Here is a 24097-nt window from a genome sequence, read left to right as displayed (position 1 = left end):
ATTCTGTTATTCTTCCTTATGCAATAGCCAGAGGAGAGGACAAGGCTTCATGATGAACTAGAAGAAGCTAAAGATAAAGCCCGGCGGAGATCCATTGGCAACATCAAGTTCATTGGAGAACTCTTTAAACTCAAAATGCTGACTGAAGCCATCATGCATGACTGCGTGGTGAAGCTGCTGAAGAACCACGATGAAGAATCCCTTGAGTGTCTATGTCGCCTGCTCACCACAATTGGCAAAGACCTGGACTTTGAGAAAGCAAAGGTAGGACCCCCAAATCTCAGAAACCTCCTGCAGGGACGCTGTCAGTTGCGGAAGTTGACTGTCAACACGAGTCTCCGCCTTGTCCCAGCAGCCAGGGCCGCTTGTTTTTCTTTTGTCCTTCTCACGGTCAGTGTTGGGCCATCGTGCTCCTTACCACGTTTTCATTAAAGTCAGAAGTGAAGAGGGTCCAAAAGTATTTAAAAGCTGGGTCACAAATTGAGATTATTTGTCCCGTGTCCTTTATTTTACAGGCCCTTCATATGTATATGAATAGCAGTACATTTCTGTGGAATGTACAGAAATTTGGGGGTGGGGGAGAAGCTACCAAGAGCCAGGACTGACTGCAAGACAAGAATGAAGATCCAGTAGCTTTCTCAAGTTTATGCTCTAATTAATGACAGGGCTATCTAACCATAATGTAAGAAATCATTAAAAATATTATAATTCAAACATAACATGGTACTCTCCAAATAAGGGGTAGGGAAATTAGAAACGCATCAAAGAAATAATGTCAGAAATGTTTTATAACATCAGAATCAGCTAGGGTTATGTTTGGCTGTGACAGAAAACCCCGAATATCAGTGTGTATATAAGACTGAGGTTTATTTCTCACTCATGTAAATGAAGTTCAGGAGTAAAAATTCTAAGGCTGGCCTGGTGGCTGGCTAAGAGATGACAAAAAATTTCAGTTCCTCCAGTGTAACATTTTGTCATCCCTAAGGTGTAGCCCTGGAGTACTTCTTGACATCATAGCCGAGAAGGTTAGAAAAGGGCAAAGGACGCAGCCACCTCTCTCTTAAGGTTCCAGGGAGATGCAGTATGACATTTCCATTTGTATTCTGTTGGCCTGTAATTAGTCATATGGCCATGGCCTGCTGCCTGGAATATGTAGCCTTTATTTTGGGTGTATATTCAATTAAAAATTCTACCACAGTGCCTTTGGGCCAAAAGTTGTATTCCTATGCTGTCTTAAAATTCTACGTGGTAAAACTACATTTGAATTCCTCAGCCAGGAATACTAATGATTTTGTATCTTGCAGCCACGTATGGACCAGTATTTTAATCAGATGGAGAAAATTGTGAAGGAAAGGAAAACCTCATCTAGGATTCGATTCATGCTTCAGGATGTAATAGATCTAAGGCTGGTAAGTAGAAAAATAAACCTACCTCTCCAGTCTCTCTTCAGGACTTGGCTTGGGGAGGCTGTCCTAGGATTTATGTGTGTAATGGCTTAATGCTTTTGCCGCATGACTCAGAACATGGATCGACAAGCTGTGACGAGAGAGCTGTGTGAAAGGACAAAGAGCGTGTTCACCTGCCTATCACTTATTTCTTCTCTTTATTCTGGTGATCAAACCACTTGGCAGTTTTGAAATCAGCCATTCTGAATTCAAACTGTGGTCGTTTAAATTTATTCTTAGCATGCTAAATAATCAAGAATTCTCATCTTCAAAATAAATGTATTTCGCTTCCCTGAGCCTTACAGTTTAGTCTCTGAAGTGGTGACGTTGTCTACCTTGCAGGTGTGTTAGAAAGATTCAGTGGTTATGTACGTGCCCAGCTCACAGGAGATGTAGCTGTTTTCCTCTCTGTTGTTTTTCCTGTATACCCTCTTGTTCTGCTGCTTTTTTTCCCCTCCTTTGTCATACTAAGTAGTTTTTACCACTACCACCTTTTTCAACTCCTAGAGGAAATACACTGCCACTGACCCTAAGATAGAGGAAGTGAATATAGGTCCCCCTCTCTGCACTGCCTTGCGCTCAGACCAGGTAGCATTGACGACGGCTCTTCATCTTACTAAGCTGAGATAGGACCTCAGGATCCTTCTTATTAACAAAGCCATACCAGTTGATCAGAATTTTGAATGCTTATTTAAGTCTATTTGCCATTCTTGCCTCAAACTAATATAAGTAAGTGTTAAAAATTGCTCTGTTCTTCCTTCAGTCACTCAAATTTGTATCAGATATTGAGACTGTAGCTCAGAAGGGAAGGAATAGGAGAAGTGTAACTTGAAGGAGACAGCTTGTCTTACCCTTAGCAGAGAGGATAACTAGAGCTTAGAGTGATTGTGGCATTTTGTATAGATACCATAACCTTGATATGCGAGGAAGGAAAATGCTAGTCGTCCTCGATTTAGAACCCCAGCGGAGTGTGGTGTGAGCTGAGTAGCAACGTATCCGACTGGGTCAAGGCCAGAAGTCCTGATCTTTCTTGACTCCTCCTCTCTCCTTTCAGAAGTACAAAATGATAAATTGTACAGATAGGTGGGCAGGTAGGTGGATGGGTAGATAGACAAGATAGGTAGGTAGATAGTTGGGCCATCCTTTCACTCTGTATTTTTATCCATTGACTTTTGTATATAGTAACTCAGAGTGGATTGAGAAGGATTTAAATATTTAGCGCTAACATCTAAACTGCACATAGTGTCATCTGTAAGATGGTTGAAAAACTGCCATAGTACCAGATTTTATATGTATGTTATGCTTTTCTAGCAGTGAAAGTATAAAATAGATTTTTCTAAAGTTTCCTTTTTATTTTTAGTTATCTGGCTGACATTCTCATTTTCTCCTTTTATAGTGTAATTGGGTATCACGACGAGCAGATCAAGGGCCTAAAACTATTGAACAGATTCACAAAGAAGCTAAAATAGAAGAACAGGAAGAGCAGAGGAAGGTCCAACAACTCATGACCAAAGAGAAGAGAAGACCAGGTGAGGGGTGGAGTCTACCGGACGTTAGAGGACTTGGGAGTTTGAGGGGTGAATATGTTAAGAATTTTATATTTAGATGTGAAATGAGAACAGAAAGACTGACCCAAACTACTTACCAATCACTGGTGATTGGTAAGTGAAACGGCATCACCTGGAGACTGGTTGTTGTGTAAAAACAGAGAATGTGGGAAGTACATATTATTTCTTTGACTACTCCAAAGTCAGTAATCAACAAGACTTTATTGAGCATCTTCTGTATACTCAGTATGGTGAGGGATATAAAAAGAGGTAGAAGATACAGCTCCTTCCCTCAGGAAGCCAAAACAAATAAAGGGAATGTTTTCGAGCAAACGGAATATACTATCAGTTATGAAATGTATTGTCCACTAAGGCTGTTAAAATTCAGAACAGGTTTGATAGCAACCTGGAGGAAAGGGGCACTTGAACTGAGCACTAGATGGCCAATATTTGGAAGGGATGGAAAAATTTTAGTCATGAAACTAAAATAAATATATATTGTAAAGAGGAATAAATAAGCCTGAGTAGAGTAAAATTTAAGTGTTCAGAAGGATTGAAAAAATGTTGAGAAGAATGTATCCAAATTAGGAACTTTGGGCTTGAACTGACATTAAGGAGCCACTGTGTGTTTTTGAGCAAAGGAGTAATAACATGCTGGATATGCATAAATAAAATGAGTCTGTTGCTCATTGGAAAAGACCCTGATGTTGGGAAAGATTGAGGGCAGGAGGAGAAGGGGGCAGCAGAGGATGAGATGGTTGGATAGTATCTCTGACTCAATGGACATGAATTTGAGCAAACTCTGGGAGATAGTGAAGGACAGGTAAGCCTGGCGCCATGTAGTCCATGGGTTCACAATGAGTCAGACACAACTTAGCAACTGAACAACAATGACAACATTGCTTGTCTCATGATGAATCAAGGGGTATACCAAACTCAGAAACGTTGTTGTCAGTTGAAATCCTATGTGGAAGGAGGTAAAACTTGGTAGTGATAAAAATAAAAAGGAAGAAACGGGGGAAAAAAAAGGTGAAATAGTAAGCATTTTACACCTGAGAAAACAGAAAATTCTATTGACTCAGTTTAGGAACATTAAAAGAGGAAACTTGTTTCAGAAGGGAAAGGAAATGATCATTTTTCTTATAAGCTTGTTTCTTCTGAGATGACATCCAAATGGGAATGCTCGTTTTGTCCACTGTGCTATGAAGAGCTCAGATGGTGACCCGGTCATATCAGTGTAGAGGTTGAGAGCGGAGACGCTGGAGCCAAGCTGTCTTGTGAGTTTCAGCTCTCCTGCATCCTAGCTGCGTGACCTTGCGCAAGTCACTTAATCTGTAAAATTGATCGAATAATAGTACCTGGGATTTGTGTGAGGCTGAAATGAGATAGGTAAAGTGTTCAGCATAGCAACTGACACCTACAAAATATTCAATAGCCATGACCTGTTACTTATCAGAGACACTGTATACTCTTAATGAAGTTCTGAGAGATGACTCCACCAGGGAAGAAAGTGTGCTTTTCTGTTTCACAGGAACAAGGAATAATCAAGCGTGTTCATGATCATTAATATCACTTAGCAAAGAGAAAATCAAGAAGCATGTGAGAATTGGAAAAGCTTTTAGATAGACAGTTTGGTGGTCTTTCATTCAGTAAATATTCATTGAGTGCTTGTCATGTAACGAGAGACAAAGTCCATTACCTCCTGCAGCTCACATCTTAGGAGGAACATAGGGGGGACAAGTACTTAAATATATATGTTAAAAACATATGTCAGATATGTTCTATAGAAACACTAAAACAGAGAAGGAGTAGGAGTGCAAGGTTTGATGAGTAGAAAGGTTGCAGTTTTTTACTAGGACGATTGGGAAGCCTATTTAAGTTGGTGGTGTTTGAGCAAAGACTGAAGTAAGGGAAGGAGTTAATTCATGTGGATATCTGGGGAAGTGGGTTTTAGGAAAAGGGGATAGTAAGTACAAATGCCCTGAAGCAACCTTTTCAAGCACCAGCAAAAAGGTCAATGTGGCTAGAGCAAAGGTTATGGGGGGAGAGTGGTAGGAGATGGGGTCTGAGAGGCAGGAGCCAGATTACTTAGAGCAGATGAACCATTTATAAGGAGTCTGTCTTTTTCTCACAATGAACTAGATAACAGAAGTGTTTTGAGCAAAGAAGTGACAAGGCCTGACTCATAATTTACTAGGGCCACACTGGCTGCCATGATGATAAAAGGTGAGGATGAAAGCAGGAAGCCACTGATGATGTTTTTATACCAGTTGAGGCTTATTGCTGGCTTAACCAAATTTGTAGTGTTAGTAGTGGTTAGAAGGGGGCTAGATGCTGATATATTGAAAAGGTTGAACTGACAAGATTTGCTGACAAATTAAGTGCAACGTGTGAGAAAGAGGAGTCAAGGCTTTCTGCCTTTCAGTGCCTGAAAGTTTGGAGAAGCTGGTTTTAAGGGAATGATCAAACCATAGTGTGTCTTACAACATCATTAAGTGAAATAAACTTTGGAATAAATTATTTCCATCTTACTTCTCCCTGAGTATTCTCATCATTAACTCTATACACATTAGATTTGGCCCTCCCTTCGGGAGGATTAGTCTAGCACTAAATCCTTGTTCATTTGTATGAGTTGGTTTCTTCCAGGTCAGTAATGTTTTATGAGAGATGGATACCAGTAGAGAGCTTCTACTTGAAATTTTCACATTGTGGGTGGTAAGGAGACTGTCAGCAGTGCTCTCACAGTCTCCGTTGTCTTCTTCCTGGGTTTTGATTGGAGCTGTTGAGTTGAAAAGATCGCTCACCCTTTCATTGTCAAACTGATTTGAGACAGATGAGAGTCTGGCTCACTCTGTTTTTCCTACAGGTGTCCAGAGAGTGGACGACGGTGGGTGGAACACTGTTCAAGGGGCCAAGAATAGTCGGGTATTGGACCCCTCAAAATTTCTGAAAATCACTAAGGTGAGTGTGACATTTAAGAACAACTTCAAATAGTCTCAGAAACATGACTCTCAAAATTACTTCTCACATAAAATAGCCATATTACAGATTTTGCCTGGTAGTTGTATTTTATTGCAGATGCATTTCTACAGGGCAACCTTAGTAAGTGTACTCTTACCTAGTTGTCCTGGAATTAATCCTTTTTATTTGTATGAGTGTTAACCAAGAAGGGCTAGATTAGGTTTACTAAGGCTTATTAAATTGACTAGGTTAATTTCTTAAAGGTATGAGATACTTAGTATAAGAGAGATGATAACAAAAGTTCTTGAGAAGCCATAGTAAGTTGCAAGCTTTTATACATTGTATCCTTAGCTCTAAGGAAGGAGAAAGTGCCTCTTTAAGTTTGGCCATGAAAGGAATTAATGGTTTGCTGTATCTAAGGCATAAAAGAAAGCACAGAAGACCTACCAGAAATTATTCTGTAATAAAGACTTACTGGACTCTGCTTCCTTCTCTTGAGAGTCTATGGGCAGTAAGAGGAAAGAATTTTCTCCTGGCAGATGTTTTCAGCAGTAGAAGTTGATGACTATATGTAGAGTGAAGAGAACCTTGGAGAACATAGAGAAAATGGAATTACATTTTGTAAAAGTGGAAACTTCCACAGCCCACTGGGTTTTGCAAACCATTTGCAAATGTGGTTTGATCCTTACTTGTAATACACTTCCCATAGATCTGAAATTGGCAGCCTGCCAGGAGGATACTAAAGACAGTCTAAAGCTCACAATGAAGATATCAAATAGAAGAAGATGAGCTGTGTTGTTTGCATCCTTACAGTTTTTTCAAAGCACTGCTTCAGGATGGAGCATTCCCTCTCTGGATCTCTCTTGATGTATCAGCTAGGATCCTGTTTTCTAAGACTCTGGTACATTCTTCCAGTTGTTTATGTCTCAAAGAAGGACTTCCATTGCTGAATACAACTTGATTCCCATCCGCTTCCATTTCCAGCAAGAGACAGTTTTAACTAAAATAATTCGTGTTTTAAAATATTGTTTCTGTGCATGGGTGCTATAATAAGGAATTGTTGGTATTAAGCCTACAACATTATTTCCTTAATATTTTTAAAAATATATAAATTAAAATAAATGTGTGTATTCAGATAGTTATACTGTTGGTACTCTATATAAATATTAAAAGCTCAAAACCATTAAGGAGATTGACTGTTAACTATTAACTGCATATAGCAAGCAGCGCTGTCGGAACACAGTAGCACCATTGTTAGGAGGACCTGCCTTGCAGCGTTTGTGTTGTGGTGTGCATTTTATGAGGTACTCTGCATTTGTACTGAAGTTGTGCTGGGAGTGTTAAATCTGAGAGAGATCAGGCACTCTGACTCCCCGTCTGACATGTTCCTGTCTTTCTCTTGTTTGCCTTTACTGAATCATGCGCCTATGTCACCACTCCTTCCCTGCCCCAACCTATTTTAGGCTTTGCTAAAATGTGAAATCTTTGGGTCTTTTGACCTGTTTCCTGACAGTCACTTGAAAAAATTAATGAGTTAATTTTGTAATATTGGTATATTCCTTTTTTTTTTCTTTTCCCCATTGTAAAATCACTGGGCGTTGTTAGAGGGAAATCATTAAAAGCTACTTGGCAAACTGGTGTACCATCTTCGAGGATCTGAATGCATTCTCCAGGCCAGTGGTTTCTAGCTGTATTTTGTGGACCCTGGATTCCAAAGAGTTCTTCAAGGGCCAGAGGAATCCCAGTTTAATGGGAACAGCTCCAACTTATGTTTCATATATGAGTATTCCAAGCGAAATTTTGTTGCTGAAATTGATTTTATTGCACTGGGGTGAAAAAGAGAAGATAAACTATTCTTCTAGAATAGTTCCTACTGTTGACTCGTGATCCCTTACGTTGCAGCCCACAATTGATGAGAAAATTCAGCTGGTACCTAAAGCGCAGCTGGGCAGCTGGGGAAAAGGCAGCAGTGGTGGAGCAAAGGCCAGCGAGACTGGTGAGTGTGGGGCGTCCCTTCTCCGGAAGCTGGCGTCTGCAGTCGTTTCACCAGCGTGCGTTTTAGGGCAGATCTGTAAACTAATCATGCCTAGATTTATCGGTGTCAGACTGAGGGTTTCCTCCTCAGTATGGATCCTTAGGTATTTTGAATATTTAAAACAAGTTTTTTTTTTTTAATTCAATTAAAAGACTTTAAAACTTTAATCTGTTTGATTCCTTTGTTGTTTTGTTGCTTTTTACAAATTCAATATAATTAGAAAAGTTACTGGGACTCCAAATTAAAATGGAAACTCATATTGCTGAGAAAAATAATATTATTATCCAGAAGCATTTAACTTTAGGGTGTTGTGAAAGAAAAAAGAATTAGATTAAAATATTTTTCAAAATCTATGTCAGAAGTAGATTTTGAGAGATTTGACTTTAGGACTGACATACTTGGATCATAACAATTTATTTTTGTTTTTTTGTTTTTTTTTTTCTTTTTTTTTTTTTATTTTTATTTTTTTGTCATACATTGATATGAATCAGCCGGATCATAACAATTTAAACTTCATTATTAACCTCCCTCCCATATTTCCCTTCAATTACATAATTTTGACTTTTTCTTTTAAATTAAATTGTTCACTTAAACTCACATCCATACTTTTACATAAGTGACTGACATCACAGCATTTATGCAGCATTTTTTAAGTGAAATATTTTCTTTTGGTTTCACTTGCCTTCTTTCTTCCCCTATTTACCATTCCCATATCCTACTTAGGATAATTTAGTTGTATTTTTAAAGGAGCAAATAGTTGTAATGAACAAATATTTCTAAATTCTTTTTTGCATACAAAATCCTTCTAATACTGTGCTTCTGAGAGTATGGTCTGTGGACCAGGAGGTTGGCATCAGCTGGTTAGGCTTATTAGAAATGCCTAGCCTCAGGCCCTTCCCCACGAAGGCAGATCAGTTAGAAGCTGCATTGTAGTCATGTGATTTGTATTTTTTTCTCACTCCTTAATATCTGTAGATGCCTTAAGATCAAGTGCTTCCAGTTTAAACAGATTCTCTGCTTTGCAACCTCCAGCACCTTCAGGGTCTACGTCATCCACACCTTTAGAGTTTGATTCCCGGCGGACCTTAACTAGGTAAGCAGTCTGCACATTAATAAAGACTGACTTGCTTGTCAGGCTGGCTGGCTGGCTGGCTGTCTGACACAACACTCTCTCTCTCTCTCTCTCTCTCTCTCTCTCTCTCTCTCTCTCTCTCGTGATAATCCCTATGGATAGATTCCTTTCATCAATGAAGTTGATTTCCTCCAAGATAAGGAAGTTATAGAGTTCAGATGAGGTGGAAGGGAAGGGCAAGTTATCTGACAAATATCCAATAGCTTGCTCCACTCAGAAAGCCAGGCCCACCCAAAGAGCCCTGGGAGCTTGTGTTAGGGCTCTCCAAGGTAAGGCTGCAGGTGCTCTAGAGTAACTAGCACCCTCAGGCTGTGACCCTTAAGCTGTGAGTTAAAGGTCATGACCGCCCACCCATATATTTCTCTGTCGCACTGTTCTTGGAGTTATATTTGAGGTTGTCTTTTATTTTTCACTACTCTGTATTCTGCTGTCTTTCTGCTTTCATTTTGCAGGATTCTTACCGTCAGGTGTTCCATTGGCTAGTTTACAGAGAGTGGATGAGAAACTGTAGTATAGTGACAGAATAAAATGTTTTGATGTAAGCACTTTTGGAACTGAGTTTCTTTAAACTCTCAAATGTTTGTTTTTTATTATTATAATTAATATGACTAGGTGGATTTTCTAAGCTGTTTTACTGTTCCTTTGGCTTCTGAAACAAAATGTAGCACAGGTGAACTTTTAAATGATAACCTGGATTATCCTTGAGCATCAGTTGCGCTACTTAGATGTTTGTGGCCCTTTGCCCTGCTATACATGTCCCCCGATGGCTCTGCTTTTTGAGGACTGTGTCTGTTCCTGCATAGTGATTAGACCGTTGTCATGCCTCTAGATCTTCCTTTTCTCCTTTTAAATTCAGCGTTGCTGATCTGTCTTGGGCTGAGGACCTCTTTGCCCTGCTGGTTAGAATTGTCTGAGAGAAGAGGAGGAAGACAGGAAGAGTCTCTCCTAAAATGAAGGAAGTGTGTGATCTGGGCTATTCAAAAACTTTCCATGACTTGGTCCTCAAATATTTTCCATGTATTTGAAATTTCTGAATAAATAAAATATCATAAAGTTTGTAAGACAATAAAACTGTATTATTTTGGTACTCTGTTTCCCTTTCACTCACTTAGCTCATACACTCATCACTGTCTTTCTTCTTAAAAGATTTTTTAAAATCTAAACAAGGAATTGCCATTGGCATTTAAAATTTTCAAGCGGTATCCCTTTAACATTTAAGGAAAAACTAAAGCACATCTTAGTCTCATTAAAGCACTGATTTTACTTGTTTATATAAATAATTGCCCTTTGGCGTGTAATTGGCGCCTCACACATCTAAAGCTATCTGTGAAAAGTTCTCCTGCATACTTTTAGAAAGTCTTAGTGTTGTTTTATAATTTGAATACAGAGGGAATGGAGGTGGTCTTTATTTTGAAAAGTGTTGTTTTGTCTTTTAAGTCGCGGAAGTATGGGCAGGGAGAAGAATGACAAGCCCCTTCCGTCTGCAGCAGCTCGGCCGAACACTTTCATGAGGGGCGGCAGCAGTAAAGACCTGCTAGACAATCAGTCTCAGGAAGAGCAGCGGAGAGAGATGCTGGAGACGGTGAAGCAGCTCACAGGAGGCGTGGACGTGGAGAGGGGCAGCTCTGAGGCTGAGCGGAGCAGAGCCAGGGAGACAGGTGAGGGGCTCTGTGTAAACAGGTACAGGTGAAGACCGGGGCCTTAAATCTGGGAGGGAAAAAACACAAGGAGACTTTGTGCCCGAGTAGATTTTCAGAATCAATACATGTTAACAGCACACAAGCCAGTGCTTTAAAAGTTAGAGGATATCTTCCTAATCTTACAGTTCTCATTACCCAGGTATCCCGTTGTTCAGCAGTTTGTAAATTTTCCCCTTTCACTATTAAAAGTGATGAAGATGAGGTCCTTTTGCTGTATCTTAAGCAATATGAATTTCTTCCAAGGTCCCTGAATTGTACCCCCTTGTGCATCCTTTGTGAAAAGTGAAAGTCACTCAGTCGCGTCTGACTCTTTGCAATCCCGTGGACTGTACAGTCCATGGAATTCTCTAGGCCAGAATACAGGAGTGGGTAGCCTCCCTTCTCCAAGGTATCCTTTGTACAGCCCCTCACATGTATGAAAATCCTGAAACTGTTGTTGCCACCACAGGGCAAACCAAAGAGAAAGTATCAGATGGTCTTTTATTACCTTCATCTTGGAACCTCTGTGGTTTTTGTACATGTTGAGCATGTATGTGCTTAGAGGACCAACTCAGGTACTGCTCTAAAAACTGCCTCATGTGTTTCACCTATCTGATTGTCAGTTTCCTCATGTCTTATATGGAGATAATAAGTGTACTAATTCTGTAGAGTTACTGTGAAGGTTAAAAGTGATAACACATGTAAATACTTTGAACATTACCTAGTAAATACAAAGTTTGCAAAAAGGTATTAGATGTCTTAGTGATGATAATGACAGTGATGAAAAAGTTTTAAATCTTAATCCTGAAGTAATACTGTTGTTTTATAACATTTTCCTAGCTTTCAGTTTTGTTTCATTATTTAAATTATGTCTCTTAACTGTAGTTTCTAAATGGATTTCACAGGCAAATTGAAATGTCTTTTCCCAACTGATGAAGACTTCATTCAGATCTTTCAGTTTTAAGGACAGGTGGCTTTCTTCTCCATGCTGGGTGGTTTGGGAACCTAACAAGATAGGGCATGAAAGCCATCTGGTGTGTAGTGGATCATGCAGCACAGCTGCCCACTGCACGTTTATTGTCTGGGTCATTTGTTCATTTGCCACGTGCACCTCAGCAGCTAGTGACTTCTGGGCACCAGGCCCTGCTCTTGGTCTTCCGTCTCCTGGGTCAAGAAGAAGTTTGTCAGATAACCCCATGAAAGATGATATATGTGGTGACCCAAGGATCGAAAGAGCAGATAAAACCAAGGAAGGTCTTGGAATGCAGGAATGGAAAAACCAGACCCTTAGTGTCCTTCCCTCCCCTATGTTGTAACTATTAACGGATTTCAGGTCCTCCTGAGCAGTATAGCCTGTCTCCCCTCCTACCCCATAGGGAGAAGTTATCTGCCTTAGTCTTCCCTTACCCAGGATACATGCCTCATCCAATCAGCAAATGACCCACAAGACCCCCAGCCCACTCCTTGTACCCTGGGTATAAAAGTGGACTAAGGACTTCTGTTCAAGGTCAGTTCTTCCTTGAACTGGCCCGCTGTTCTAACAGCGTCTCCTGCTCTAATAAACTTTATTCTCCTTTCCTGCCTCACGTCTGGAGATTCTTTTCCATCCCACACCCGCACCACGACCATATAGAAGGACAAAAGGAGAAAAATGCTATGAAAGAAACATAGTTGTAACAGACACAGGGGGATGTTAGAGAAGGCTTCCCTCGGGTCTGAAGGAAAGAGGAGTTATAACAGGGTTGCAGGGAGGACAGGTGAGGGGCAGAGAGGGAGCATCCATGTAGGAGGAGCACCCATGTAGGAGGAGCACCGTGAACAAAGCATTTGCAAGCCGCCGCCAAAGCCAGTGTGGCTGAGCGGGCCTCGCGTGCTCCTCCTCATCGCAGCAGTGGAGGGCAGTCACAATACAGAAGGAAAATGGAGTGTACTCTAGAAAAGCGTTCAGTCTCCATGTTGTATACCTGAAACTAACAAAATACTGTAAATAATACTGTAAATCAACTATACCTTGATTTTTTAAAAAGAACTAAAAGTGCTAATTATAAAAATTTATCAATATCTCAATACCTTGTAGCTATTGTGGATTATGAAGTTATTTAGTATGTGTGTATTCTAAAATGTTTCTGTATTCTACTTTTAGGTGGCTTGCTTTGTCAAATTTGTATTTGTTTTAATGCCTTTACTAAAAAAAAAAAACAACAATGTAACCACACACAAATATTATCAACCATAATTCTACCATTTTAATGATAATTTTTGTCATTTTTCCTTTCTCACTTTTTTATCCTCACTAGTGACAAAACCAGAAATTCCAGCAACATCAACCTCTGACAAGCCTGCGTTGTCAGAGGAAGAGATGGAGAGGAAGTCCAAATCTATCATTGATGAGTTTCTACACATTAATGATTTTAAGGTAAACAGAAACTTTTAGAGAGGAAGCAGCGGCACAGAAAGGCCGGTCGCAGGAGACGGGGTGACTCGGTTCTGGTCTCAGTCGGCAACCGTGAGCCGCCGAGACCTGGAGTGAGTAATCCCAGCCCCGCGCACTGCAGTCTGCACAGCCGAGGCGCTCCTGCCGAGCAGCTCGCAAGGTCAGCTGGCGGGAAGGGGGAGCGACTGTCAGCCCATCCCCACCGCAGCATAACCAAATTCATTTTGATATTAGTGAACAGAACCAACACATTGTGAGGAATTCCTGGCTCCTTGTATTACCTGTCATTTTATCAACATTCTCATAGTAACTTTAAAGTACAGCTGACGTTACTTTTTCTTTACTTCATAAGTGTAAAAACTGAGGCACAAAAGAGTACTATGCCAGGGTCAGACAGCCGAAGTGAGACACTTCAAGACGCAGCTTTCCGTTTGCCCTTCTTTAACCTTAATCTTCTCCTTGATCTTCATTTTAAGATAGCAGTGAGTAAGATACACATACTGCCTGACTTCATGAGCCTTGTGGTCTTAGGTTAGAGACAGATCATAAACAGATAAAGTCCACCAAGTGTTCAATTGTAGTTAAAATTAATGCTAGGAGACCTGTAGGATCTTATAATGGGACCTGGTTTAGGGATCTGGGGTCATCAAAGGCTTATCTGTTAAAATTATTTGTCAGACACATTAACTGCTTTTGCTTTGGTAAAAGCTTACCAAAATTGTCCAAAATTTAGAAATAGGAAGGTTTTGCTCCTGAGCGAGTTAGAGTACTTTTCAAAACCCCTTGAAAATGCAGCAAAAATAAGAACACTAGCTGAAATAAGCCAAAGAATAGACTTCATATATTGTGACTAGTTAGATTCCTGGAAAATGAATAATATTGTTATAAATTGGCAGCACGGCTTTTTTTTTTTTACAACTGTCTGAGCCACCAGGGAAGCCCCTAGCACAGCTAGAGGTGCAAGAGGAAGGGGGCATGTGCATACCTACGGCTGACTCATGTTGATGTATGGCAGAAGCCATCACAATTTTGTAAAGTAATTATCCTGTAATTAAAATAAAAGTAAAATTGAAAAATAGAAGAGAAAGCTAAGGTGCAAAGGTGTAACATAACTTGCTCTAGGTCATACCTATTTCTGTCGTATAAATGGCAGACTCAGGATTCGAATCCAAGCTTCCAGCTTCAGAGCAGAAGCTATACTTTTTCTTCCTACCTTTTGGGTATTGGTGTGTCGTGCTAAAGGCTTATTACAGAGCTCATTCTAAGGAAGGTTTTTCCCTAACATTTTAATAGGTGCTATAGTTAACAGTAATACAAATGAGTATTTATTGAGCCGTTGTTTTGTGCTTGGCAGTATGCCAAGTGCTTATATACATTATATGCAGTCCTCACAGTAGCCTTGTGATAGGAAGTCAAAGCTGAGAGATTAAGTAACATTCCTGAACTCACACAATAGCAAGTACATGGCAGAACCAGGGTTCAGACATGCCTGTCTGACTCCACACCTTGTGTTTTTAGCCTCTGTGAGATCTGTGTGTTGAGCACCTGCAATGTGTCACCACGTTAAGGAATGCATGAGTGTGTGTTAGTTGCTCAGTTGTGTCCAGCTCGCTGCGACCCCGTGGACTCTAGCCCGCCAGACTCCTTTGTCCGTGGGGAGTCTCCAGGCAAGAATGCTGGAGTGAGTTGCTTTGCCCTCCTCCAGAGGATCTTCCCAACCCAGGGACTGAACCCAGGTCTCCCGCGTTGCAGGCAGATTCTTTACTGTCTGAAGCCACCGGGAAGCCCAAGAATACTGGAGTGGGCAGCCTGTCCCTTCTCCAGGGGCTCTTCCTGACCCAGGAATTGAACCGGGGTTTCCTGCATTGCAGATGAGTTCTTTACCAGCTGAGCCACCAGGGAAGCCCATTTTAAGGAATACTTCCTGTCAATATTGTAGTATATGTAGTGAACAACATAATCTGTTTTTATGGGTCTTTTATGGAGCTTGTTATGTTCTAGTGGGTGATACAGACAAAGCTGTCCTAAAAATAGGTAGTAACTAAATATGCAGCTTCTACAAAAAGAAAGTGTTTCAGTGCAAAGAAGTAAGATTAGATGGTATGATAACCAGTGATTGGGCAGTCACAGGGATTCTAGGGGGTGTCATTTCAGGTTAGAGGTCAAAAACAAGAAACAGAACATCAGAAACTAGGGAGAAGGGTAAGATTATGAACTGCTGTGAACTTAGAAGCTTCACATTAGTAGTTCCATGATATAGTTAGTTGGCCCAGTATGTAGATACAGTGACTAAATTCTCATTGGAAGACAATCACTTCAGATATAATATTAAGCATTGAGTATTTGCTGTCATTTTTACTCTCTCCTGAAAAGGCTTTATAACGATGATGATAGGCTTAAAATGAGGTAAACCCCCACAAGGACAAAGAGCATAAGCTGTAGAAAGCAGCACCATTCTGGAAGCTAGAAGGATGGGCGGTAACTTACTGAACATTCGATGAACGTGCGTGAGATGCAGATGGGGCTGGAAACAGACCGGCTGATTGGGTAAAAGTGTATGTAAGAAACAGTTTTACGTGACAGTTGTCTTAAAAGTGCCAGGGCGTGGAAACACAAAGAAGAGAGAAAAGATTGGCTTCTTGATGGTTCAGTGGTTGGAACTTGGCGCTTTCACTGCTAGGACCCAGGGTTTGATCCCTAGCTGGGGAACTAAGATCCTGCAAGCTGTGCAGCACGGCCAAAATCAAGAGTAAAGAGACATCATGACATGTGATGTTGGGTTTTCAGTTGGATCCTAGAACAATGAAAAAGCTATTTTGGACATTCGGGAACAGTTGTGGAAATTCCAGTATGTACTATATATCAGATATTTAGTTGATGTTATTGTGTGAATGTTGAATTTCTTAGATACATATATAAGAAAAACAGCAGTTGATTAAATTGCAGTAAAGGTATGTCGGTGTACATTTATTACTCTAATTTCTCTATATTTTGAAAATATTTTAGATAAAAAGTTGACATGGGAGGAGGTATTAAATAACTTAACAGAGGGGAGATGAACAGTGGTGGAGACACCTAGACCTGCCTTACTCGCTGCTTCTGTCTCACGTGCATCTTCCCCCGCACAAGGACTGCTCTTAGCAGATACTGAATCACAGGATTTTGGACTCACACGAGCTGAGGTAGCTGAGGGCAGGGAGGCACACGGCTGTCTTGGTGATTCAGGGACCCCGCTGCCAGGCTTTTATTGTCCAGAACAGAGACACTGACCTAGCCAGATCATCCCATGGTAAGAACCAGTCTACAAGCCCCGCATCCCAAGATCTTCCTAGAAGATTTTTAGTACTTCAGCTAACCATGTCAACTTTACTATAAAAGGAAGACATTTTGCTTTGAAGATTTTGCAAACATTGCATACTGAGACAGAATTACCTCAGTTATCTCATTAAGGCCTTTGAATCATGACATGAATTTCTGTTTAAATATTACCTCATAATATACCATTTCAAGTTTCTAAATGATCATAATATAGATCCATGTTGTGTAGAAAAAGACATTTTTGGCTCTGGTCTTTTGAGTGATCTTTAAGAAGATGTTTACCTAAATACATTAGCCTTATAAAGATGCACTTTTATTTTTAAATATGCCCAATAATATTGCCCATATTATCCTGCATTTTACTGAGCTATATTAATGTTTAACTATATATATATATATATATATATATATATATGAAAACTGTCTTGCTCTTTTCTACCAATTTTGTCCTAAGTAAATGTTTTTAAACTTATTTTAACACTCTGGCAATTTGATCCTTAGTTTGGAGTAAGCTTTTATTTGCTGTTTAAACAGGAAGCCATGCAGTGTGTGGAAGAGCTGAATGCCCAGGGCCTACAACATGTGTTCGTGAGGACGGGAGTGGAGTCCACCCTGGAGAGGAGCCAGATCACCCGGGATCACATGGGCCAGTTACTGTATCAGCTGGTGCAGTCAGAAAAGCTCAGCAAACAGGACTTTTTCAGAGGGTCAGTATCCTCCTCAACAGTGGTATTCAGTTACTAGGCTCTTTCATAGTAATCTTAAGAGTACATATCTTTTAAAGTATTTAGCAGTTTCCATAAGTTAAAATTGTATCTGCCATAATATGTTGATGTATATTATATTGAGAGTATGTATGTTGGTTGATATGATGGCATTTGATAGATTGTGCTAGGGCTTAGTGGTTATTTTCTGATTTTCTGTATCTAATTGTAGATAGACACATATTATGATGCAAGTCAGATAACAGAGACCCTCATAACCGCCAAGAAACTCGGAGCTCCTCATCAGCCTACATGTAAACCCTGAGAAAGAAGCTTTCTTTTGTGAGAAAAATTCTGGAAAATTAAACCAAAAAAGCTTCATCCTTTCACTAAACCGTGGTTAATTTTGGCCACGAAATGCTTGTCTGTCCACCCTGCCCCACAGAAGCATGTGTGGCGCCCACGTTGTTAGTGGTTCGGTTGCTCCGGGTTGGTTTCCTTATGATTTTTCTCTGATGGCTGAGTTGATGAGGTTTGGCTGTCACTTGTCCTAAATCCTGTGTGATCAGGATCTGGTTACCTTTGTGATCATCACAGAAACATGCATTGATAGGTTCTTTGTGGTACAGTCACAGAACCTTGCCTAGGCTTATGTTTTAACATCAATATTTAAAGTGAAATTGCATATGGTTTTAAAAAAAAATTGTTTTAGGAGCCATGTTATGCAAATGTAAACATAGAACCACAGCCAGAGCTGACAAGTACCCATTCTATGAGAGAAGAGGAACTGAGACCTGTAGGGTAAATGTCAGATGGGGTAACCCTTCCATCTCGTGTTCAGGGTGAATGCTCCGTGAGTGGGGTGTCAGGAAGATTTCTGCATTGTTTAAATTATTTTTCTCAGTGTTGAATCTTTTTTTTTTTTTTTGCAGATCTCTTTTATGGTCTTGTAAATTAAATGCACATGATGAAATACCACCATATATCTCTCAGATATGGCCAATCTCTTAGAATAGTGTAATTATTAAATGCCAGGGTTGAATATACCTAGGAATAATTATTCATTTGATTTTTGTGAAGAATAATGGCAGTGTTCTCAGGGTCCCAGGAGATGTATATTTGTTCCTAGAATCTTTAAAAAGTTATACTTCATCAATAAGTTAGATTTCTCTTGATTCAGTGACTTGACTAGATTCAGGCTATCTGACTCAGTTAACTTAGAAACTTTGGCCCCCTCACTGTAAAAGCCAACCAATATAAATAATAAGAGCAAATGAGCATATTTACAGCCTCACAAATTGAGTTCTGCCCCTAGTCAACTTGGAACTATAGTTTTAATAATAACTTTTACATTAATTTATAAATATTTGCTTTTTGCCCAGATATTATTATATATTCACCAGAAAATTTTGAAAATGAGAATGCTAGATTACCATTTACCATTTTCTGTCTTTCTTCAAACCATAGTCAGAAGTTGCTTCATCCCTGAAAAGCCCTCGCAGAGTGTGTTCTAGGTTCATTGGCCTTAATTGAACTTGGGAGGTGCTAGCTTGGTTTCCAGGCTGTCTCAAACATTTTCATTTCCCTGAGGAAGAAGTATCATGTCCAGACATGGTGTCCACACTTGCATTGGTAGTGGTGCTGTTGCGGCTGTTGGCAACACTACCACAACCACATTTCATTTAGGCCAAAAGGGAACACACCTGTGTCTCAGTAGCTGCTTCAGCTTTCTCTGCCCCTGCTTCCTCTGCAGCTCGTGATACTTAGTTAGACCTAACCAGGCTATCCTTAGACAAGACCCCTAGGAAGATCCCTATTCCTTCCTAAATGGAAAGGTCTGGCAATTTTTTCTAAGGTGGAAACAAAAGAAATAGCCCCATGTTAGTATCCACTAAGAGCCTTCTTGCACATTAAATCATAGTTTCCCAATTACTTCTGAAACCTAAGTTATAAATAGATCATATTGTCCAGAAAAGCCATTTCATTGGAGCCACCGAAATGCCTTGTCTTCTGTCTCTTTTAGTACCAGTATCCAAAGATCTCTGTCCTTATTCAGCATTGTGAGGGGAGCATCAAGGTCAGCTTTCTGGATCTTGACACTGCTTAATGCCAACTTCTGAGCAATTGTGGCTTCCCTGGTGGCTTAGACAGTAAAGCATCTGTCTGTAATGCGGGAGCCCTGGGTTTGATCCCTGGGTCAGGAAGATCCTCTGGAGAAGGAAATGGCAACCCACTCCAGTATTCTTGCCTGGAAAATCCTTTGAACAGAGGAGCCTGATGATCCATGGGGGATGCAAATAGTTGGACACAACCGAGTGACTAGCACAATGCTTTCTGAAAGTCATTTCTGCCTAGTTTCCCAAGCCAGTGATGATTCTGGAAAATAAAAAAAAAGACCTCCAAGTTTACTGGACCCTGATCAGCCAACTGTTAATCTGTGGTTTCTCCTACAGCTGCCCAAAGCATACATTGCTACTTGAATAGTAAGATACACTAGACAGATGTTTCAGATAGCCTCTTTGTGTCACCTGGTTTATAAACAAAGCTTAGATCCTTTGCAGTTTTCCTTTATAGATGCTTTATCACCTCTGAGCATAGTAGTTGGTGTATGTAAAACATTTCCACAAGATCAAACCATCCCCTTGGAATTTTCAGGACTTGGATCTAAATACTCCATGATGCAAATCAGATAGGTGGGTAGGTGAGCACATTATTGTGTAGGTAGATTCATTTCAGATAGTGTGGTACAGTCGTTTAATATCATGGCCTCACGAAACTTCTTTTGTAAAAACTGTCTGGTAAAGGTAGTTGAATGTCTCACTGTTCACCATGGAATTGGAATCTCTTTGAAAGTGTAATGAACCAAATGAAAATGTAATAAACAAGTAAAAAGCAGGACAATAAAAGTTGGAGTTGACTAGAGACCCAAAATACTTGCCCTTCAAGGAATCTTGATAGATTTATATTTTACTTTTGGAGATGCTTATTGGGAAGGAAATTTTTATCTCCTCCTTGACTACTCTTGGAACTTTTCTTGCCACTTAAGGCAATTCTGCTTTGGTAAAAGACACTATTTGGAGCTTAAGTGGACAAGCAGACTAAGTTCCATGTGTAGAATTGTAGAGGTGCTTCTTAACAAGTGAAGGCCCCATTTGCTCTCACAGGTGAGGTAATAGTCTTTTTTTTGTTGTATTCCTTTGAAAATGGTACTGGAATATAAGAAGGCTCTCTATCTTTTTATTTCTTTCTTTCTTTTACATGTAGTTAGATTCTCTAGAGATCAGCATAATAATACCAGACCAGTTTAATTTTGAGATGTCTTCACTACTTCTTTGATTATCTACAGCAAGATTTATATTTTTATTAAAGTTATCATAACACAAAATTGTGGAAGATGCTACTTGACAAGATCATTTCCAGTTGTGGTAGATTATTTTGCCTTTTATCAGATGTCTAATCAGAACTTTACTGAATTAAAAAATTAGAATAAAAAATATATTTCTAACTTTTAATGATGTATTGCTTTCTTCAATTAAATTTTAGACAGGATCGCAATATATAAAATAAGTAAAAATAGAGTTTCTGTAGTTGAAATGGGGTGAGGGATGTTCAAAGTCCCATTGGTGAACCTCCCAGAAGTGCAGTTTAGTGAGTGTGGTACTCATTATATACCACGAAGCAAGGCTGTGCTATAGCTTTATTTCATTTATTCAGCCAGCAGAAAATGTATATTAGGCAAAGCATTGTTGCAGGCTAAGCAGTGGTCCAAAGGCACAGAGATGATTATCAAGCAGCTTCTGCACACAGGGCTCTAGGATTTTTCTTTTAAAACCGTACGAAAGGATTTAGGAATAGTAAACGTGAAGAGAAGTAATTTGCTTACAAGCTTTTGCTTCAGATAGCGTGTGTTCAGCCAGCTATGTTTTTTATCATCAGTATGGATTTGATCGATGATGGTGTTCTGCAGACTGTACCATGGTAAACTGACTAATCAACAAGTAGAAAACTGGGGCAAAAATATGAGTATCTTTTAGTTGTAATAGATGAAAAGAACAGTTTAGACACACTGCTTCAAGACCAAGACTGCTGCGATTGTCTCATGAGCTCATTAGACAAGTTTATACCACTAAACCATGAAACATGAAGAGGCATTACACATAATTAATCTAGAAATCCTGGAGCCCAGCCAGATGATGTTCCATCGTTGGCACATTAACCAAGCTGGAAGTGTACATAATGAGCGAACAGTCAAGAGTCTGTTTATAGCAAATTGGTGTCAAATAATTGCAGGCTGCAAGGTCACAAAATTGCCATTTGGGATTCATGAGGCCCAGAGTTAGATAATGTGGCTGAGCTGCCAACTGTTTTGAAATGACACCTTCAGAAAAGTGACCCTGCCTTGCAGTGGTACCTCTTCTTAAGTGAAAAGTTTTAGTGATGTGTAGCCCTCTCAGGTAGGTAAAAATAGTAGCACACTCTGGTTAGAAGCTGGAATTGCAGTGAAAAAGCACACATTTTTTATGTATGCAGAGGTCTGAAAGGATACCACCTGCCCTTGACCCTTTGATTCATTCACCCTTTCCTTCTGATTATGTGTATTTCCTTGTAATTATGTATACATCTCCTACAGTTAAATTCACTTTTGTTTTTGTGCCTTTCAATGTATTTTGGAATGATTAACACAAGTCTTGAATTATGTTTTTATACTTAAAATGAATAGCTATGATTTCCAGCCTAAATAAGACTGTACTGATGTTTTGTATTTGATGTTTCTAAATTTTATATTTAAAAATTCCATTTATTTTACTTCACGTTGAGAAATATTCCATAGCATGAAAGCCTAAAACCACCAGCTTTTCTTTAGAGGTTGCGCTGTTTGTAACGTGTATAATGCTGATGTTATATAGTAATGTTGTCAGGCTCTTTTGTATTCACACAGCTTTCTTCCCCATTGCAAGCTCCTCAAAGGAAGAATTTTTGTCTTTTCTTCTCTATGTGTCTGGTCTGTATTACATGAAGTTTTCCGTGGGTGCTTCTGACCAACTCAGAGGATATGATACTTAGCTACGGGGAACTCTTTACAGTTGGGATTAAATTAATAGCTTGTTACCCTAGAACATCATGAAACTGCCTCTGTTTTCATTAAGTCTTTCAGATGTCACTTTCATACAGGGGTATTTTCTGATCACCCTCTAGCAATATCCTAGTACCTTAGGTCCTGTTCTTCAGAGAATTAACCTTATCTGCAAATATGCTTTAGTTTGTTTTTGTTTTCCTCCCCACACTGATACCAGCTCTTTGAGATAAAAAGCTTGTGTACTTGATGCGTAGAGCAGTACCAGACATAGCAGTTGTTTAGTGGGTATTTGTTGACTGACTGGTTTTTGATCTATGTATTTGATCTTAACTTTTCACTTACATTTGCATGTGGGTTTTTTTCCTGTTCTTTTCCAGTTTTTCAGAAACATTGGAATTGGCAGATGACATGGCCATTGATATCCCCCACATTTGGTTGTACCTTGCTGAGCTGGTGACTCCCATGCTAAAAGAAGGCGGACTCTCCATGAGAGAGCTTATCATGTAAGTTGTCTTGTCTCTTTTGGTGGATATCTCGTTAACCTGGCAGAACTCACCAGCTGGCTTTTAGCTTAGTGCTGTTTCTTTAGTGCTTTTGGAGACTTTCACACTCAGCCTGTGGCTCTTTAAGGCTTCTAATTTCTGTATAAAAATGTTACATTTTTCTAAATTAGAGAAGTGATGGGGATATAATAGCCCTGTGGTTCATTAACGTTAGATATGGCTTCAGAATCATGTAATTGGAAAGTGATTGCTCCTGGAAGCTTAATGTTAATCTGGCTTTTATGTCTCTCATTGCTCCAGTGCTGTAAGAATTTATAGTTCCACGTGATAACCTGTCAGATTGTGGCACCTGCATGGTACGTGCTCAGGTTGTTTTGAAAGAAACTGAGCTGTTAGGCATTCCTAGATTTGGACAGGGATGGGAAATTGTTGCTACATTGTGTAGGCTAGTATTTCCCCAACTCTTCTTTAAAATATTAGTATTTCTCCCAAAACTGATCACGTAGTCAAACTCTGCACAGTAAAGTTATGAGAGCCCTGTAAACAAAGCAGCAAGTAAAAATTATTTAGCTTTGTTTCAGTCAGCATCGCTTCATTTAATTGACTGTTGAATCCTTTTTTTGAGGAATAATTGTTAATATACTGTGGAAGATAGTTTGGGAAATACTGATTTAGACTATGGGAAAATTGGTTCCTTTCTGTTTCATCCATATTCTAAAGAAAAGCTTCCTTTCTTAAACATATTTCATAAGCAAGCTTCACACTTTCCTGTTACCTAAGGTGCTTCTCTCCTTTCAGCTTAAAGTTACATAAACTTACATAAACAGAGTGAGACTGATCTTTGCATTGCTTCTGTCACTGAAACAGTTAGAGAAAAAGGCAAAACCCAGGAATTGTAAAGCCTCTTTCCAGCTTCTCAATGAGGCATAAAAACCCGAGGTCTCTGAATTACTTCTGCTGAAAATTATTACTTCGAGCATCTTCTGGAGCTTGGACTTTCCCAGTATTATTTAGGTTGCACAGTATCTGTTCTTTTGGCACACTTTGTTTGCCTGTTTTTTAAAACAGAGAATTTGTTCAGAGGTACTTAAGCAATACTTGCATCTTTTACAGAGAATTTTGCAAACCTTTACTTCCTGTTGGAAGAGCTGGAGTCTTGATTTCTGAAATATTGCACCTTCTATGCAAGCAAATGGTGAGTGTTAAACTTAGTGTTGGACTTGGCAGTGTATTGTGTCATGATTTTGATCTTGGTTTATTTG

The 24097-nt window shown here is 39.6% G+C and overlaps 1 protein-coding gene across 32 annotated transcripts in view; it reads left to right on the top strand.

Moving 5' to 3' along the window:
* The window catches only part of EIF4G3 (eukaryotic translation initiation factor 4 gamma 3), a 342348-nt gene that overhangs the window by 300583 nt on the left and 17668 nt on the right, over positions 1 to 24097 (top strand). For 31 of the 32 annotated variants that reach the window (XM_043909093.1, XM_043909094.1, XM_043909092.1 and 28 more), the window contains 11 exons: positions 28 to 264; positions 1305 to 1409; positions 2842 to 2974; positions 5859 to 5953; positions 7856 to 7949; positions 8964 to 9081; positions 10558 to 10778; positions 13097 to 13215; positions 17086 to 17258; positions 22710 to 22835; positions 23949 to 24030. In XM_043909093.1, the coding sequence (XP_043765028.1) occupies positions 28 to 264; positions 1305 to 1409; positions 2842 to 2974; positions 5859 to 5953; positions 7856 to 7949; positions 8964 to 9081; positions 10558 to 10778; positions 13097 to 13215; positions 17086 to 17258; positions 22710 to 22835; positions 23949 to 24030 (1503 nt within the window). The remainder of the gene's footprint in view (positions 1 to 27; positions 265 to 1304; positions 1410 to 2841; positions 2975 to 5858; positions 5954 to 7855; positions 7950 to 8963; positions 9082 to 10557; positions 10779 to 13096; positions 13216 to 17085; positions 17259 to 22709; positions 22836 to 23948; positions 24031 to 24097) is intronic. The other variant, XM_043909077.1, reaches the window with a different exon arrangement.

This window comes from Cervus elaphus, chromosome 8 (genome assembly GCF_910594005.1).
Source record: "Cervus elaphus chromosome 8, mCerEla1.1, whole genome shotgun sequence".
NCBI lineage: Eukaryota > Metazoa > Chordata > Mammalia > Artiodactyla > Cervidae > Cervus > Cervus elaphus.
Note: the sequence above shows the minus strand (reverse complement) of the source record. Positions and strands in the feature narration are given on the sequence as shown.